The 17,188-nt window shown below is 42.5% G+C and overlaps 1 protein-coding gene across 10 annotated transcripts in view; it reads left to right on the plus strand.

The window, feature by feature from the left end:
• The window catches only part of MAP4 (microtubule associated protein 4), a 221,976-nt gene that overhangs the window by 162,236 nt on the left and 42,552 nt on the right, over positions 1–17,188 (plus strand). Inside the window, exons 10-11 of one of the 10 annotated variants that reach the window (XM_038004004.2) lie at positions 173–3,556; positions 9,894–9,944. The exons of the other annotated variants lie outside the window; for them this stretch is intronic. Of the exons in view, the coding sequence (XP_037859932.2) occupies positions 173–3,556; positions 9,894–9,944 (3,435 nt within the window). The remainder of the gene's footprint in view (positions 1–172; positions 3,557–9,893; positions 9,945–17,188) is intronic. 10 annotated transcript variants of the gene reach the window in all.

Raw genomic sequence — 17,188 nt, forward strand, 5'->3', positions numbered from 1 at the left:
AGTGCCAGTTAAAAGTGAGAAATGTTTTAGAAAAAAACTGTTTTCCTGAGCAAATTATAGTAAGTAGTATATGGATTAGTGAAAATAGCCTCCTTAAATTAGTCATTATATGATCTGGATTTTTTTTTTTTTTAAGAAACAATAACAGAGAGTTTTTTGTTTGGAATTTTAGCCAACTTCATGTATTGCGGTACCCTTCCCACACAAGCCAAACAAGTTTGCAGACCCAGTGACCGCAGGTCAGCCCGGCCCAAGCCTGCCAGGGTCCCTCCTGAGCTGCTGGGAGGCTCTCCTCCATGGAAGACTCTTGATCACAGGCTGGGCCACTGCTCTTTGTCTGAGTCAGGTTGGGTCTCTGGTTCATCCTCCTGTGGTGGGCCTGGGAACCAAAGAAAAAGTATTCATGTTGACTCACTTGAACCCCAGAGGGCTCTTGGCAGGGAGGCCTGGGATATAGAAAGCACACCAATAATGATGAAGAAAAAGAAGAAGAAACCAAAGCAAAAGAGATATTCTCAACCCCGGGCTGGAGGACCTTGGGATGATGACAATGCAGATAAACCTAAAGGTCATCCCTCTGCAGCTGACACACAAAAATCAGGTGTTCTCCCCAGCCAGCCTACCACTATGGGTACAGAATATGGACTTGTATCTGGAGAAAACTTGAAAAGGGAATGTGTAGTTAACTCCAGTGCAACCAGATTAGTAACTGAGAACTTTGTCTCAGAGAGTCTCAGAATTCCTTTATATCCTTCAGAAGAAACCCCCAAAACTGCAGTAAGTTATCAGTCTAAGCTGAGAGTAGAGGAAGAGAGCAAAGGTAACAAGTCAGTACCACAAGGCCAAGACAAGAAATTGCTGAAGCAACATGAACACAGACCACAGCCTGCACCCCACCTGAAGACTCCTATAGATAAAAGCCAGTCAGTAGGCCCTCTCAATCTGAAAGGACCCCTAGCAGACGTTTCTGCATACAATGTAGAAACTCCTTTGGATATCAGACTCCAAGAGGGTTGCTCTCCTATCTTGGACCAAGAGGTTATGGGTGTAGTTTCAAAACCCACAGCAGCAAAAGAAATACCAAATTTGATACCCACTTTGATAGCAAGTAATCCATTAGAATGTAATCTAAAAGAAGGGAATAATGAAAGTAAAATGACTAAACTGCAGAATGTCAAACTGAAGGAGTTTCCTGAAGGAGCTGAAGAGGATAAAGAACTAAAAAAGGAAGCTTTTCCCAACCAAAGACAAGAGATCAGCATCTTTACTTCTGAGCAGCTGCAGGGCCAACTGTTGGTACAGGTCCCTGGGGTAGAGAATGAACCATTTAAGAGAATGGCAGGTGATGGCAAAAGCAGGAAGGGAAGGGGAAGTTCTGGGAAAATGAGAACAGACTCTGGGAAGGTAAAAGCAAAATCTGAGATGCCATTTCCTCTAGACAGTCAGAAGGACGGAAGGGCTGTTCTCATACCGAGTGAACCAGTCTCTAAAACTGAAGGAATGACTACTCAGGATAAGAGTGAGGAGCTGGGGCTGAATTCTTCAAAGCAACCAGGCACTAAGGCTGATCTCACAGAGGCAGTGGTGATGGGGGAGCCTAAAGAGATGACTCAGCCTAAGGTGGCAGGCACCATGCAGGCATTGATTCCTTTGGAAAGTGGATCAGGCATCACTCAGACTTCTGGTGTTAGGACAGAAACAGGAGATGTAGTCAAAGATATGGGTGTCAGTAACCAGAGCAAGGAAGGAAAGTGTCCATGGAAGGATCATGAGGCAGCTCCCTGGATCTCTGAAAAGCCTAAAAAGAGAGGCAATGAAGGCAAAAGCAAAAAGTTTAAAAATAGTTATTCCACACAGCCTGCTAGAATGGAGAGGAAGGAAGAAATCCTTAACCCACCTTTTGAAGGGAAGGATGGAGATGCTGGTAGTATTCCCCATAAAAGCAAGGAAATTGGATTTACTTTCCCCAAAATGCATGATTCTTTGTTCTCACATACACCAGATACACCCACAGTGGAAGTAGTTGACAGGAAGGGTGGAAATTTTGAGGTTAATTTTGTTGAGCTTGGGACTCTTGGGGAAAACAAAATAAGCACAGTCAAGGCTTCTGCTGTTACTGAACCACCTGCCAAGGTGACAGATGTGAGCTGCCAAGAGCAAATCCAGGGGGCAGGATTTGTTCCTTCAGTAGTATCTGAGGAGAATAAGACAGATGCAGCCAATAGATACACTTCAGTGGCTGACAAACCAAGTAAGAGGATTAATGATGGAAAAAGTAAAAAGGTTAAAAATAGTTCTCCTGAGAAGCACATTCTGGAGAATAAGATAGATGCAACAAAAATACATGTTCCCATGGAAACCGCAGGGGACCAGGGAATTGAAGGAATGGCCTATATGGACGAAAATAGAAATATTACATTTACCTGTCCCAGAACACCATCAGAGCTGATAAATAAATCATCTCCTCTAAAAGTTCTGGAATCAGCAGCCTGTGAAAAACTGCCCACTCCTACTCCTCAAGTAGTAAAGGAAGGTAATTCCTTTCCAGATACCTTGGCAAAAAATGGGCAAGAGATAGCCCCAGCCCAGATTTCCAAATCATTAATGGTAGATAACTACACCAAAGATGGAGTCCCAGATCAAGGAAGACCCAAGGCTCCCTCTGCCGTTGTGCCCTCTACAAGCACAGGAGGAGTTGCTCTACCTATTACAGCAGCCATAGAAACAGTTAACAGTCTTGGAGATCACTCTCTTAAAAATAAAGCTGAGCTTGCTGATTCCATGAAAAATGAAACAGGGATTGCTGAAGGGCATGTGGTAGGAGAATCTGAGTCAGTGGACAATGGTGTGTCTAAGCATTCAGTAGAGAAAGTCACAGAGCTAGCAAAAGGTCACCTCCTTCCTGGAGTGCCAGTAGAAGACCAGAGCCTACCAGGAGAGGCCAGAGCCCTAGAAGCATATGCAGATAGGGGTAATTTCCCAGCACATCCAGTGAACGAAGAGAAAGAGACTAAAGAAGGGTCTGCTCCAGTTCAGATTCCTGACTTACTGGGAGACAAAGCACAAAAACTCAGTTTTTGTCAGGACCAAAATGCTCAAGATAGAAATTCCAAAGGTTCAGATAGTTTGAATAAGAAGGTAGATCTGACTCTTTTGTCTCCAAAAAGTGAAAATGATAAATTGAAAGAAATTAGTCTGGCTTGTAAAATCACGGAATTGGAAAGTGTTTCTTTGCCAACACCAGAAATCCAGTCAGATTTCTTACATAGCAAAGTCGAAGCTCCTCCTTCAGAGGTGGCGGATAAGTTAGTAATAATGACTGCTTCCAAGGGTGTTCAACTCCCAGAACCCAAAGATAAGATTTTGGAGACACCTCAGCAAATGACAGAAAAATCTGAATCAAAGACACCAGGAGAAGGGAAAAAGGAAGATAAAAGCAGAATGGCAGAACCAATGAAAGGCTACATGAGACCCACCAAGTCCCGAGGACTTACTCCACTTTTGCCAAAGTCTACAATCCAGGAACAAGAGAGATACAAGCAACTGAAGTCCACTGGTATGAATCTGCCATGGGGAAATGTGTGTGCTTGTGGCTTTTGAGTCAGCATCAAAAAGGCAAAGAGCTTGTGCCTTGGCTCCATCCAGACTCTAATCGTCCTTGTTAATCATTGGTTTGTTGGCATGAAACCTGTAACTGCTACTGCGTGTTTTCTGCAGCCAATGTGTTCCTTGTGTCCTGCTTGAGGAGGCTGGTAACTTGGTTGCATGCCTTTTTTACCCAGCACTGAACGTTGAATTTTAGGGAAAGTTGAATTTTCAATGAATTGTCTAACAAAAGACCTATCGTCATCCATTTCTTAATTTTTTTTAAATTGTGCCTCCTATGTATCAAGTTTACAGCTAAATTTTAATCATTACTTGGTATAAGGATTCACAGGAGGAAAGAAAGTATTTAATGTCTAGCTATGTGCATGAGATTTTTTTTCAGTGTATATGTAGCTTGTGCTGGTGGGACTAAATATCCAAATTGCTTTTAGGTTAAATGAAATCAGTCCACCTCCTTATGAGGAAATGGTGGCCTCGAACCAGCATTGGTAGGCACAGATTTATTTGTGTTTCTAGTAATGGGAAATGATCTCTCAATGATACAGATACATTTTTTGACCAGTTTGTTGCTTATATCCATTGCCCCACAGTTGCATGTGGGTTTGAGTTTTGGGCATAGTCTATGTCCATCAAACGTAGTCCATAAAACTTGCCCATGTTGTGTTCCTCTTAATTTTACTCTTTTTTGGCTCTACTCAGTCAAGTAGTTGGAATGAGATTAAGAAGATGATTCCTTTAAGATTTAGAAATGGTAGCCCTGTTTCCCCCCACCCCCAATTCCCCAAAAAATTATACATTTAATTGTGGCTTCCCTGAATCTAGCTTTCAAAAAATGTTTCCTTGTCTTTGAGATTTTTCACAGCCTACAAGTGACACTATTTCTTAATCACTGTTTCCCAGCTTGCATGATGTAGCTACTAACTCCAGAATTTAAAAAAAAAACACCAATTGGTTTTAGTAGCCAGTCGGGCTTTTTGAGAGGTTTCATCATGGGATTGTGTTCTGCATGGTATGGACTTGTTCTTTTGGGTAAAGCTTGCTCTATGCATGAGTATGTACCCACTAAGGAATACTGCTGTGTGAGTAAAGAATGCTAAAGGTTGTTATTTGCATAAGACATTCTCATCTTCTCTGTTTTTATCTTCTATTAGCTACCATATTACACGGCAGAAAATGAAATAGTGTGTAGAGGGCTTTCCAGCATTCATTGAGATTTCCAGTGTTCTATCCAGTTCTTTCGTTTTGGTTTTTAGACCCATTCTTTAGTTTCAGCAGTGATCCGAAAGTTAACATGTAATTTCTGTGAAATCCCAGCCATCTCTTTTTGTTCAGTATTTCCAAAGAAATGAAGAAAGAGGATTTGTTGTTCTTGAGGAAGCAAGACCAGTACTGCAGAACTTTTGGGGCCCTGCCTGGGTCAGGTCAGGCTCAGAGACTGTGTTAGCAGTGGCCTTACAGAGTGGGTATGGGAAGGATAATGGGTTTGGAACAAAATTTATTGTTTCTTCTGTAAATTCTACCACACCTTTTCCCTAAGGACAATGTATACTTTTTTAATAGTTAAAGAACTTTTTAAAACTAATTGTTGAATAGGTTAATACATTTACTTGATACAAAGGAGTATACAGTAAAACATAAGCTGGCCTCCCTCCATTAACCGCCTTCCAGCTTTCCTTCTCCAGAGGCTACCAGTGTTCACAATATCTTATATATCCTCCAGACAATTTGTGTATAATAAGCAATAACATATATATTTCCTGATTTCATATAAATGAGACGTATACATACTGATGTGTGCTACTCTTTTTAAACTTAATTTTTAAAGAGCTCTTTTAAGACTCAGTATAAAGAAGCCAGGCACAGTGGCTCACACCTATAATCCCAGCACTTTGGGAGGCCGAGGCAGGCGGATCACCTGAGATCAGGAGTTCGAGACCAGCGTGACCAACATGGAGAAACCCCATCTCTACTAAAAATACAAAATTAGCTGGGCGTGGTGGCGCATGCCTGTAATCCCAGCTACTTGTGAGAATGAGGCAGGAGAATCACTTGAATCCGGGAGGCGGAGGTTGCAGTGAGCCGTAATCGTGCCATTGCACTCCAGCCTGGGCAACAAGAGTGAAACTCCATCTCAAAAAAAAAAAAAGAATCAATATAAAGAAAGAGGCCTCGTTTTTTTTTTTAAATCTGTTTTCCTGGCAGATGTCTCTAGATATGACTCACTCTTTTTTGATAGCTATATACTATTTCATTACATAGGTATATACTAATTTATTATAGTAATTTTTTTTTTTTTTGAGATGGAGTTTTGCTCTGATTGCCCAGGATGGAGTGCAATGGCATGATCTCAGTTCACTGCAACCTCTGTCTCCCAGGTTCAAGCGATTTTCCTGCCTCAGCCTCACGAGTAGCTGGGATTACAGGCATGCACCACCAGGCCCAGCTAATTTTGTATTTTTAATAGAGACGGGGTTTCTCCATGTTGGTCAGGCTGATCTCGAACTCCCAACCTCAGGTGATCCGCCCTCCTCAGACTCCCCAAAGTGTTGGAATTACAGGTGTTGAGCCACCGCGCCTGGCCAGTACTACTTTACTGATGCACATTTTAGGTGTTTCCCAACTTTTTTTCATTGGGAATATGGTACATAAACTTTCTTTGTATTTATAGGATGTCATACTCATGCGTGTGTGTCTGTGTAATAAAAAGGGGCTCCAGAGTAAGAATCTCTGGTTTGAAGAATATGTGTTCATAATTTTGATGGGTGTTTCCATATTGCTCTCTGTAGGCCTACAGAGATGTCCCTTGTAGAGAAAGGTACATCTCTACTCCTACCCTCAACATAGACAAGTACCTGTTTCCCTGCCTTTCTCTACTAGTGTGATTTTTTTGTTGTTGTTATGTATACTGATCTAATCGGTGAAAAATTATTTCACGGCATAGATTTTGTGTGTGTGGTGTTTTTTGTTTGTTTTTTTTTTTTTTGAGACGGAGTTTCACTCTTGTTGCCCAGGCTGGAGGGCAATGGCGTGATCTTGGCTCACTGCAACCTCCACCTCTCAGGTTCAAGCGATTCTCCTACCTCAGCCTCCCTAGTAGCCTCCCTAGTAGCTGAGTGTGCCTGCCACCACACACAGCTAATTTTTTGTATTTTTAGTAGAGCTGGGTTTCACTATGTTGGCCAGGCTGGCCTTGAACTCCCGACCTTAGGCAATCCACTTGCCTCAGCCTCCCAAAGTGCTGGGATTACAGGCATGAACTACCGTGCCTGGCTGTGTTTAATTCTTTTTTTTTTAATGACTTCTTCGTGTATTATCAAGTTTATAAAAGCCAATCCATGCTCTGAAATTATGAAAATATTTTCTCTTCTATTAATGTTTTTACATTTTAAATTGTTGGCCAATCTAGAATTTGCTTATTTGTTTGTGGGTTTTGGGGGGTTTTTTGTTTTGTTTTTTTGTTTGTTTGTTTGTTTTTTATTTTGGTATGTTTTGTTTATAAGGTTGTGAGGCAGGGTTACTTGATCATCCCACCATCATGTTTATAATCGATCTCCCACTGAAATGCCACCTTTGTCATGCCCTAAATTTCTACATGTATTTGGTATCTTTCTGGACTTTCTTTCCTGATCCATTGATCTTTCCACCAGGTTTCCTAATATATTTTAATATCTGATAGGGCTAGCCCAACCCCTTGCCCTATTACTCTTTTTCAGAGTTGTCCTATTCCTATTTATTGTATAGTTTTGTAGAAGAAAAATTAATGCACTCAATATTTTTCTTTTTCTTTCTTTTTTTTTTTTTTTTTTTTGAGACGGAGTCTCGCTCTGTCACCCAGGCTGGAGTGCAGTGGCCCGATCTTAGCTCACTGCAAGCTCTGCCTCCTGGGTTCCCGCCATTCTCCTGCCTCAGCCTCCCGAGTAGCTGGGACTACAGGCGCCCGCCACCTCGCCTGGCTAGTTTTTTGTATTTTTTAGTAGAGACGGGGTTTCACCGTGTTAGCCAGGATGGTCTCGATCTCCTGACCTTGTGATCCACCTGTCTTGGCCTTCCAAAGTGCTGGGATTACAGGCTTGAGCCACCGCGCCCGGCCTCAATATTTTTCTTGAAGTCACTGTTTCTAGTGTATCCCAGGGAGAGTTTATGTCTTGCATATCGAGTTTTTCTATCGAACAGCATAATGTGTCTTTCATGTGTTTTGTTAGTCCATCACTGGTGCTTATCTTTGTTCCTCACTTTGAATTATTCATGTTAACTGCCCTGCCCCCAAATTGCTACCAATTCTCACATATCTTGTTCTCATTCATCTTGTGGTCAAATGGTGTCACCCATGGTTTCCATTGTTTGAACAGTAAAGATATTACAAGTGGTGTTGGCTGGGCACAGTGGCTCACACCTGTAGTCCCAGCACTTTGGGAGGCTGAGGTAGGCGGATCACTTGAGACCAGGAGTTCAAGACCAACCTGGCCAACATGATGAAACCCCATCTCTACTAAAAATACAAACATTAACTGGGTATGGTGGTGCACGTCTGTAATCCCAGCTACTTAGGAGGCTCAGGAGAATTGCTTGAACCTAGGAGGCAGAGGTTGCAGTGAGCCAAGATCGTACCACTGCACTCCAGCCTGGGAGACAGAGACTCCATTTCAAATAAATAAATAACAATAATAATAGCACCTACCACCTATTGAGTTGATTTTATTTGCCTGGTTATCTAGAAATAGGTAAATAGATCATACACACACACATAAAATAATACTATTAAAGATTATCGGCTGGGTGCGGTGGCTCACACCTGTAATCCTAACACTTTGGGAGGTCGAGGTGGGTGGATCACAAGGTCAGGGATCGAGACCATCCTGGCTAATATGGTGAAACCCTGTCTGTACTAAAAATACAAAAAATTTAGCTGAGCGTGGTGGTGGGCACCTGTAGTCCCAGCTACTCGGGAGGCTGAGGCAGGAGAATGACGTGAACCCGGGAGGCGGAGTTTGCAGTGAGCCGAGATTGCGCCACTGCACTCGAGCCTGGGCGACACGGCGAGACTCCATCTCAAAAAAAAAAAAAAAAAAAGATTATCTCTATTTTTCAGGTAAGAAAATGGAGGCTGTCAAGGTCACACAGCTGGTGAAGTGCCAGGGTTAGAATTTTAATCCAAGTCTTTATGTTTCTAAGACCCATGCTTTTCTTAGTCTTGCTTCAGAAGCTTCCAGAAGTTTCAGGTACTTAAAAAGAAGAAGGTTGACAATTACTAAATATAAAATAGACTTTTTTTTTAGTATCTAGGCACTAATTAAACATTTTTCTACTTGGAGAAATAAAGATACATCATGAGAACATAAACTGTGAATCAGAGGTTAATTTAGGATTAGAATCTAGGTTTTGACTCTGTCTAGCATTTTATTTTCCAGAGAGAGTCTGTGTTTGATTTATTTACGTGTACTTTTTAACACCCAGCCTAGAGCTTTATATATACATGATGCCTAATGACATTTTTTGAATTATAAATGAATTATCTTTTTGCTGATCTTACCCTGTTTGGAAGTAGGGAAAGTGAATATATTGCCAGTCTCTTCCAGCTTACTGTTTGCTCTACTGTTATTTTTTTCATGCTGCTCTCAAATTTAGGGAAACTTTATCAGAAGGTTTCTTTGCATACTATGCATGTTCTTCCAGGCAGGGAAGATTAATGCATACGTTGGGAAGTCTAAGCTCAACTTTTCAGAAAAGAACTTCTTTTTTTTTTTTTTTTCTTTTTAAGACAGAGTCTCGCTGTGTTGCCCAGGCTCGTGTGCAGTGGCACGATCTCGGCTCACTGCAAGCTCCGCCTCCCAGGTTTACGCCATTCTCCTGCCTCAGCCTCCCGAGTAGCTGGGACTACAGGCGCCCACCACCATGCCAGGCTAATTTTTTGTATTTTTAGTAGAGACCGAGTTTCACTGTGTTAGCCAGGATGGTCTTGATTGCTTGACCTCGTGATCCGTCCGTCTCAGCCTCCCAAAGTGCTGGGATTACAAGCATGAGCCACTGCACCCAGCCAGAAAAGAACTTCTTATGGGATTGTGTTTTTTGTGAAGGGAAGCACAAGCTTGAAAGGATGATCCATATTAGATTCCAGTACCCGCTCCATGTTAGTTGTTCCCCTGGAAACCAAGTGGAACTGTGAGTGACAGTGTACTTGCTATGCTGCTACTGTGAATGGGACAGTTTGGGATCCCTGTAAATAGGCCCTCCCTTTGCCTTAGTGAAGCCTGGTCTTCTTATAATCTGGCTTTCATTTCTTTCTTCAGTTTGCTTGAGCTCATCAACTGTCTACCAGCAGCTGGGAATGTCAGTTTATGGTGAGAAACTCTCTTGGTGTGAAACTTGAAGTAATTTATAAACCCAGAATTCTAACAGTTTCAAGGCCCTTGTACATAAATAAAATATGCTCAGCAGATGAAAAAACCATTTGTTATCTTAGAACTTGCTACTATTTTACAACTGGAGAAGTACCCATTTGGTAATGTCTTTTCTTAATTGTAGTGCCATTTGTGAAGTTCCTTTCCTCATTACTTTCACCCCACTTGCCCTCTGATTCAACTGGCTTTTTTTTTTTTTTTTTTGAGACAAAGTCTGCCTGTCGCCCAGGCAGGGATGCAGTGGCACGATCTAGGCTCACTGCAACCTCTTGTTCCTGGGTTCAAGCAGTTCTCCTGCCTCAGCCTCCTGAGTAGTTGGGATTACAGGCATGCGTCACCACGCCCGGCTAATTCTTGTATTTTTAGTAGAGACAGGGTTTCACCATGTTAGCCAGGCTGGTCTCGAACTCCTGACCTCGTGATCTGCCCACTTCGGCCTCCCAAAGTGCTGGGACTACAGGCATGAGCCACTGCACCCGACCCCACTGGCTTTTTTTCTGACTACCATGCTAATGAAATTTATTGGGACTAGTCACACAGCTAAAAACAGCTACCATTGATTGAATCTTACTATATGCTCATTGCCATCCTAAACTCTTTTAACCTCCAAACAATACTGTGTGGTCATTACCTTGTTTGAGCGAGAACATTTAAATATTCTTTGAAATGAATCAAGCAACAATTGATTATCCTACTTTATTTTGTTTTGTTTTGTTTTTTTTTTGTTTTTTTTTTGTTTGTTTTTTTTGTTTTTTTTGTATTTTGGAGACAAGGTATCACTCTGTCAGTGCAGTGGCATGATCATGGCTTACTACAGCCTCAACCTCCCAGGCTCAAACAGTCCTCCTGCCTCAGCCTCCCAAGTAGTTGGGACTACAGGTGTGCACCACCATACTTGGTGAATATATTTTGTAGAGATGGGGTCTCACTATATTGCCCAGGCTGGTCTCAAACTCCTGGCCTCAATCTATCCTCCTTCCTTGGCCTCCCAAAGTGCTAAGATTATAGGAGTGAGGCACCATGCCTGGCTTGAATATCCTGCTTTAAAAGAAGCTTCTTCCCCTCATATTCCCTCACCCTTCACTTGTACCCTCTGGTTGACAAATAGCATTGGGGGATTCTGAACACACTGTTAAAATAAAAACTTAGTTTTGATTTACAGTATTGCAGATATAGTTACTTCTTTAGGATATGGAGGGGACAGTAAGGGGGCTTCCATTCTTTTTTTTTTTTTTTTTTTTTTTAAAGATAAGGTCTTGCTCAGTCGCCCAGGCTGGGGTGCAGTGGTATAGTCTCGGCTGACTACAGCTTCTGCCTCCTGGACTCAGGTGATACTCCCACCTCAGTCTCAAGTAGCTGGAACTACAGGTGCATGCCACCATGCCTGGCTAATTTTTGTATTTTTTGTAGAGGCTGGGTTTGGCCATGTTGCGCAACCTGGTCTTGAACTCCTGAGCTCAAGTGATCCGTCCACCTCGGCCTCCCAAAATATATAAACATTGCCTGTTGCTCTGCAAATAGTGGACACACAACATGATTTATAGTTTTTAGTATTTAGCTTATTCATTCAGTAGATACCAAGTGATATTACTCCTACTCTAAAAATAGACTAATAAAACACATTTTCTACTCTTCAGAGATTCCAGGGTAGAAAACAGACAATTTTCCTCTAGTGAGAGAAGTTTACTTCTCTGAAAAAGAAGTGTGAGCTAGATCCTATGGAAATACAGAGCAAAAAGGGACTAAGTTTTCCTACAAAACCTAGAGAAATCTTCACACAGGAGACTGAAAGTATGGTTAAGAGTTTGCTGAGCAAATTAAGGTACAGCATTCTAGGGGACAGCTGTGTAAGGCATACATAGTGAAGTGCAGGTGCATGGAATAAAGTCAGGTTTGGGAAACGGAGATCTGTGAAACGTTTTGAGATGAAATTGGGGAGAAGAAAGTAAACTCCTAAAGATTCCTAGGGGTATTGTGTACCTCTGTAAGCAGAAGATCTTAGATTTTTGCTTGAAGAAATGGGTTATCTTTCTGCCTAGTTTAGTTGGATGATTCTCTTTTCTTTTGGGGAGGGCCATGGGAGGGTCAATACTAGGCTTAAACGAACAAAGACTTGATACTTTCAAGTTGTAGTTTTTAGAGTTGTTGTTGTTGTTGTTGTTTTGAGACAGTCTCCCTGTCTCCCAGGCTGGAGTGCTGTGGCGTGATCTCGGCTCACTGCAATCTCCATCTCCCAGGTTCAAGCAATTCTCCTGCCTCAGCCTCCCAAGTATCTGGGACTACAGGTGCACACCATCGTGCCCAGCTAGGTTTTGTATTTTTAGTAGAGACTGGGTTTCAAAATCGTGTTGGCCAGGCTGGTCTCAAACTCCTGACCTCAGGTGATCTGCCTACCTCAGCCTCCCAAAATGCTGAGATTACAGGAGTATGCCACCACACACAGACTAATTTTTGTACTTTTAGTAGAGACGGGGTTTCACCATGTTGGCCAGGCTGGTCTCAAACTCCAGACCTCAGGCGATGCTCCTGCCTCAGTGTCCCAAAGTGCTGGGATTACAGGCCTTAGGCACCGTGCCCAGCCTTTAGAGGATTTCTTATCCATAAGTATTTTCATGTCTTTGATTCACATAACTCAGATTATTCGCCTCAGCTTTTTCATTGTCTATTTGCTTCTCATCTTTTGAAAGTTAATCAGAGAGAATCATGATTTATTTTCTTGAGTTAAAACATGTAAGAAATGTTTCTAAAATGTAGAATATGGTTTCTGAAATAAGTTTTACATATATATATGTATGTCTAAACACTTGGAACATTTACTTCCAGGCAAGAAACTAGATTATAACTTGATGACCTTACCATTTATTAACAAGGAGTGGTGTCATCAATCATTGTTAATAGTAGACTTGTTGGCCGGGCGCGGTGGCTCAAGCCTGTAATCCCAGCACTTTGGGAGGCCGAGATGGGCGGATCACGAGGTCAAGCAATCAAGACCATCCTGGCTAACACGGTGAAACCCTGTCTCTACTAAAAATACAAAAAACTAGCCGGGCAAGGTGGTGGGCGCCTGCAGTCCCAGCTACTCGGGAGGCTGAGGCAGGAGAATGGCGTAAACCTGGGAGGCGGAGCTTGCAGTGAGCTGAGATCTGGCCACTGCACTCCAGCCTGGGTGACTCCGTCTCAAAAAAAAAAAAAAAAAATAGTAGAATTGTTGACTTTCATTGTAATGATAATTGTTTCCTGGAGGCAATAACTGGGAACAGTTGGTCAATCTGAAAAGTAGTGTTGCCTTGGTAACTGATAAGAAAGAATGCAGAGAAACTAGTTGTCTCTCATGTATAAAAACCAAGGCCCTGAACAGGTTAAATACTAACTCCAAACACAAGGCTAAAACAGAAATATCTGCCAGTACATGTACTGGGATTAGAGACCTGCAGGCTTTGCCAAGAGTCCTAGAAACCACTTTCTGCCCAGACACACAGAAATCCATGCACTTTCTTCAAACTCAGAATGGAATAGAATTTCACAATCTGTAGCTCAAAGGACATTCCAGATCACTGCCTCTTAGGTTGGGTTGAAGACAGCTTTAATGATGGGACGGATCAGGTCAAATGATACAGATGCAGTATAAAAGGAATCTACCCATCCTTTTACTGAGCAGATCTTTTTTGAAAGCTTATTTACTGTGAGTCAAGCACTGTGCAGTGCACCCACATGGCACAAATGCACAGTTCACATTCCTGCCATCTAGAAGCTCCTGGGAAAAGCATATAAATAAAAGATTGCAGTATGGTTTCTAAATTTTAAAAGGTATAGAGTATTGTGATAATATGAAGAACTCAGGAGGGGTTCAAAGAGACGTTACAGAGGTGAGTGAGTAGGAATAGGACCTAGAGGCAAGGGGCCAGGGGTGGTGGTTCACACTTGTAATCCCAGCACTTTGGGAGGCTGAGGTGGGAGGATCACCTGAGGTCAGGAGTTTGAGATCAGCCTGGCCAACATAGTGAAACCCTATGTATACTAAAAATACAAAAATTAGCTGGGCGTGGTGATGGTGGACGCCTGTAATCCCAGCTCCTGGGGAGGAAGAATCTAGAGACAAGGGATCCCAGTGGCAGCTGAATCTAGAATTTAGTCCTTCTGGTTCTTAAGTGTGTTTCTTTTTACCTAGGCAGGCTCACCCTTTTCAGACTTCATGTGTTTACCTCATCCACCAACTTGATATAATTTTACAGCGGCTGGGAGATTGGAGTTTCTTGCTGTGCTATTTCCTGTGGATAAATCTGCATACCTGAGTGAGATTATGTCTGATTCTTATTTGGACTGGAGTACTGAACTGGCCATTCTCAGGATGTTTTGTGGGATGTATTTTTTGTTTTCGTTTTTGGTTTTTTTTTTTTTTTTGAGACAAGGTCTCTGTCACTTAGGCTGGAGTGCAGTGGCGTGATCATAGTTCACTCACTGCAGCCTCAAACTCTCGGGTTTAAGTGATCCTCCTTCCTCGGCCTCCCAAGTAGCTAGTGCTACGGGCATGCACCACCACACCTGGCTAAAAAAATTTTTTTTTAAATTTTTTTTGTATAGATGTGGGTCCTGCTATGTTGCCCAGGCTGGTCTTGAACTCTTGGCCTCAAGTGATCCTCCCACCTAACCCTTCTAAAGTGCTGGTATTACAGGCATGGGCCACTATGCCCAGCCTTTCTTGAGTTTTACTAATTATTCTATACTAGGCTTTCGCCATCATTTGTCATCCAGGTGGCATTCACCTCCTTTGGGGTGCAACAAAGCCATTAATTGTTCTTCCAGTTAATATCTTTGTATGCCTTGCAAAAGCAATAGTGTAATCAAACTATAAACTACTCTGTCCCTTCCCCTCTGTAAAAGCCTCTGGTTCTTTGCTTTTTCTTAGTGAGGCTGAACCTGTCTTCCTACTCAGAAGCCACCTGAAAGGAAACTCACAGTGCTAAGGCACTATAGAAAGATATTAAATCTAAGTTATTTTAAGACTGGAAATTAGAAACAGAAGTTTGCTAAGGAATAAGTCACCCACACCTTACTCACTCTTTGCATAATACAAACAAGACCATTTTTTGTGTGTGTGTGATACGGAGTCTCACTTTCTCGCCCGGGCTGGAGTGCAGTGGTGGGATCTCGTTTAACTGCAACCTCCACCTCCCGGGTTCAGGCGATTCTCCTGCCTCAGGCTCCCTAGTAGCTGGGATTACAGGTGCCTGCCACCACGCCCGGCTAAATTTTTTTATCTTTTTTTAGTAGAGATGGGGTGTCACCACATTGGCCAGGCTGGTCTTGAACTCCTGATCTCATGATCTCCCTGCCTTGGCCTCCCAAAGTGCTGGGATTACAGGCGTGAGCCACCGCGCCCAGCCTAAAACAAGCCCGTTCTTAAGATATAAGGTAAACACTGAAACTAAGTGCATTGCTTCTTTTTCTCCCTTATTTCAAACTCGCTTTTGCTCCCCTAAACACACACATATACGCATATGTATGCATACTGTGTATTAATTTGGGAGTTTTGAATTGATCACAAAAGAGCTAAATTATAATTCCAAATTAAAGTTTGAAGTACTTCAATTATCACAAAAAAAGATAGATTGGGCGGGCAGCACTGCCCACAGCTGTAATCCCAGCACTTTGGGAGGCCGAGTTGGGCAGATCACCTGAGGTCAGAAGTTCAAGACCAGCCTGGCCTTGAGCCCTGTCGTGAAACCCTGTCTCTACTAAAAATACAAAAATTAATTGGGCATGGTGGTGCTGGCCTGTAATCCCAGCTACTCCGGAAGCTGAGGCAGTAGAATCACTTGAGCCTGGGAGGCAGAGGTTGTAGTTAGCCGGAAAAAAAAAAAAAGATACATCGAAAAGGAGAGTCATCTAGTGACTAAGATTAATTTTTGCTCAGCAGTTTGGGAAGACTGGCAGTCAGAAACCTAGCATCTTCTTTGTGGCTTTTCCATTAAGTTTTCACCATTTGATCATGGGCAAACCACTTTTTTTCTCTGGACCCCATTTTATTCCTCTGTAAAATGAGGGATCTATTAGGGAAGCCCCAGCATTCTGACTGCACTGTCACACATACTTTAGTGTCTTTGCAGTACTGTTGATGGATATAATGGATCCTTGTCCTAAAAGGGATTCAGGGAATAGGTTATTTCCTTTCCTTAGGCAGTGCCCCAGATTTTGAAATTTAGCTTTTCTTTTTCTCTTATCTGTTAGTGATTGCAGTTACAATTCGTATGTTGTTTCTTGTGAGTAGTAGTGGTTGTTTTGTTTTGTTTTTGTCTATCTTTATCAGAATGTAGCAGTTCTCCAGTCCAGGGACTTAGGCTTTCTTTCTTTTGTTGTTTTTGTTGTTGTTGTTGTTGTTATTACTACTACACATCAGATTCCCTGTAGGGAGTAGGAAAACCTACTTCATATACATATGTAGTTTCTTGGTTGTTTTTTTGTTTGTTTGGAGATGGAGTTTCACTCTTGTTGCCCAGGCTGGAGTGCAGTGGCATGATCTCCACTCACTGCAACCTCCGCCTCCCGGGTTCAAGCGATTCTCCTGCCTCAGCCTCCCGAGTAGCTGGGGTTACAGGCATGCGCCACCACACCCAGCTAATTTTATATTTTTAGTAGACATGGAGTTTCTCCATGTTGTTCAGGCTGGTCTTCAACTCCCAACCTCAGGCAATCCGCCTGCCTCGGCCTCCCAAAGAACTGGGATTACAGGCGTGAGCCACCGTGCCTGGCCTTCTTGGTTGTTTTCTTAAAGCTAGCATCAGTAGATACATTATGTATTTCTGTGTTTCAACTACTTTGTCAAATGCTTTTTATATATATTCCCTCAGTTCTCACGGCTATGTGTTTTGTTGTACTCAGACCCCTGGGTGACCACCAAGCTTATCTGTATGCCTGAGCATCTGGCTGGCATGATGTCTTGGGTACTTGCCCCTTCTATGGGCTTGAACTTCTTGGCCCTGACCGCCCCCCTCCCCAGATTGCCTCTTTCAACTCTCTGTCTCCTGAGCCTTGTAACTATGAAGCCAGTGCTTGGCCTAGTTGCTAGATGTGGACCTCATAATTATATTTTTTCAGGTTGACCACATTTCTGATCTACACAGTATGAACTGTAGTCTGGAATATGCACTCCTTTGTGCCTGGCTAGCTTCATTTTTCTGGTTTCT

Source organism: Chlorocebus sabaeus, chromosome 22 (assembly GCF_047675955.1).
Source record: "Chlorocebus sabaeus isolate Y175 chromosome 22, mChlSab1.0.hap1, whole genome shotgun sequence".
NCBI lineage: Eukaryota > Metazoa > Chordata > Mammalia > Primates > Cercopithecidae > Chlorocebus > Chlorocebus sabaeus.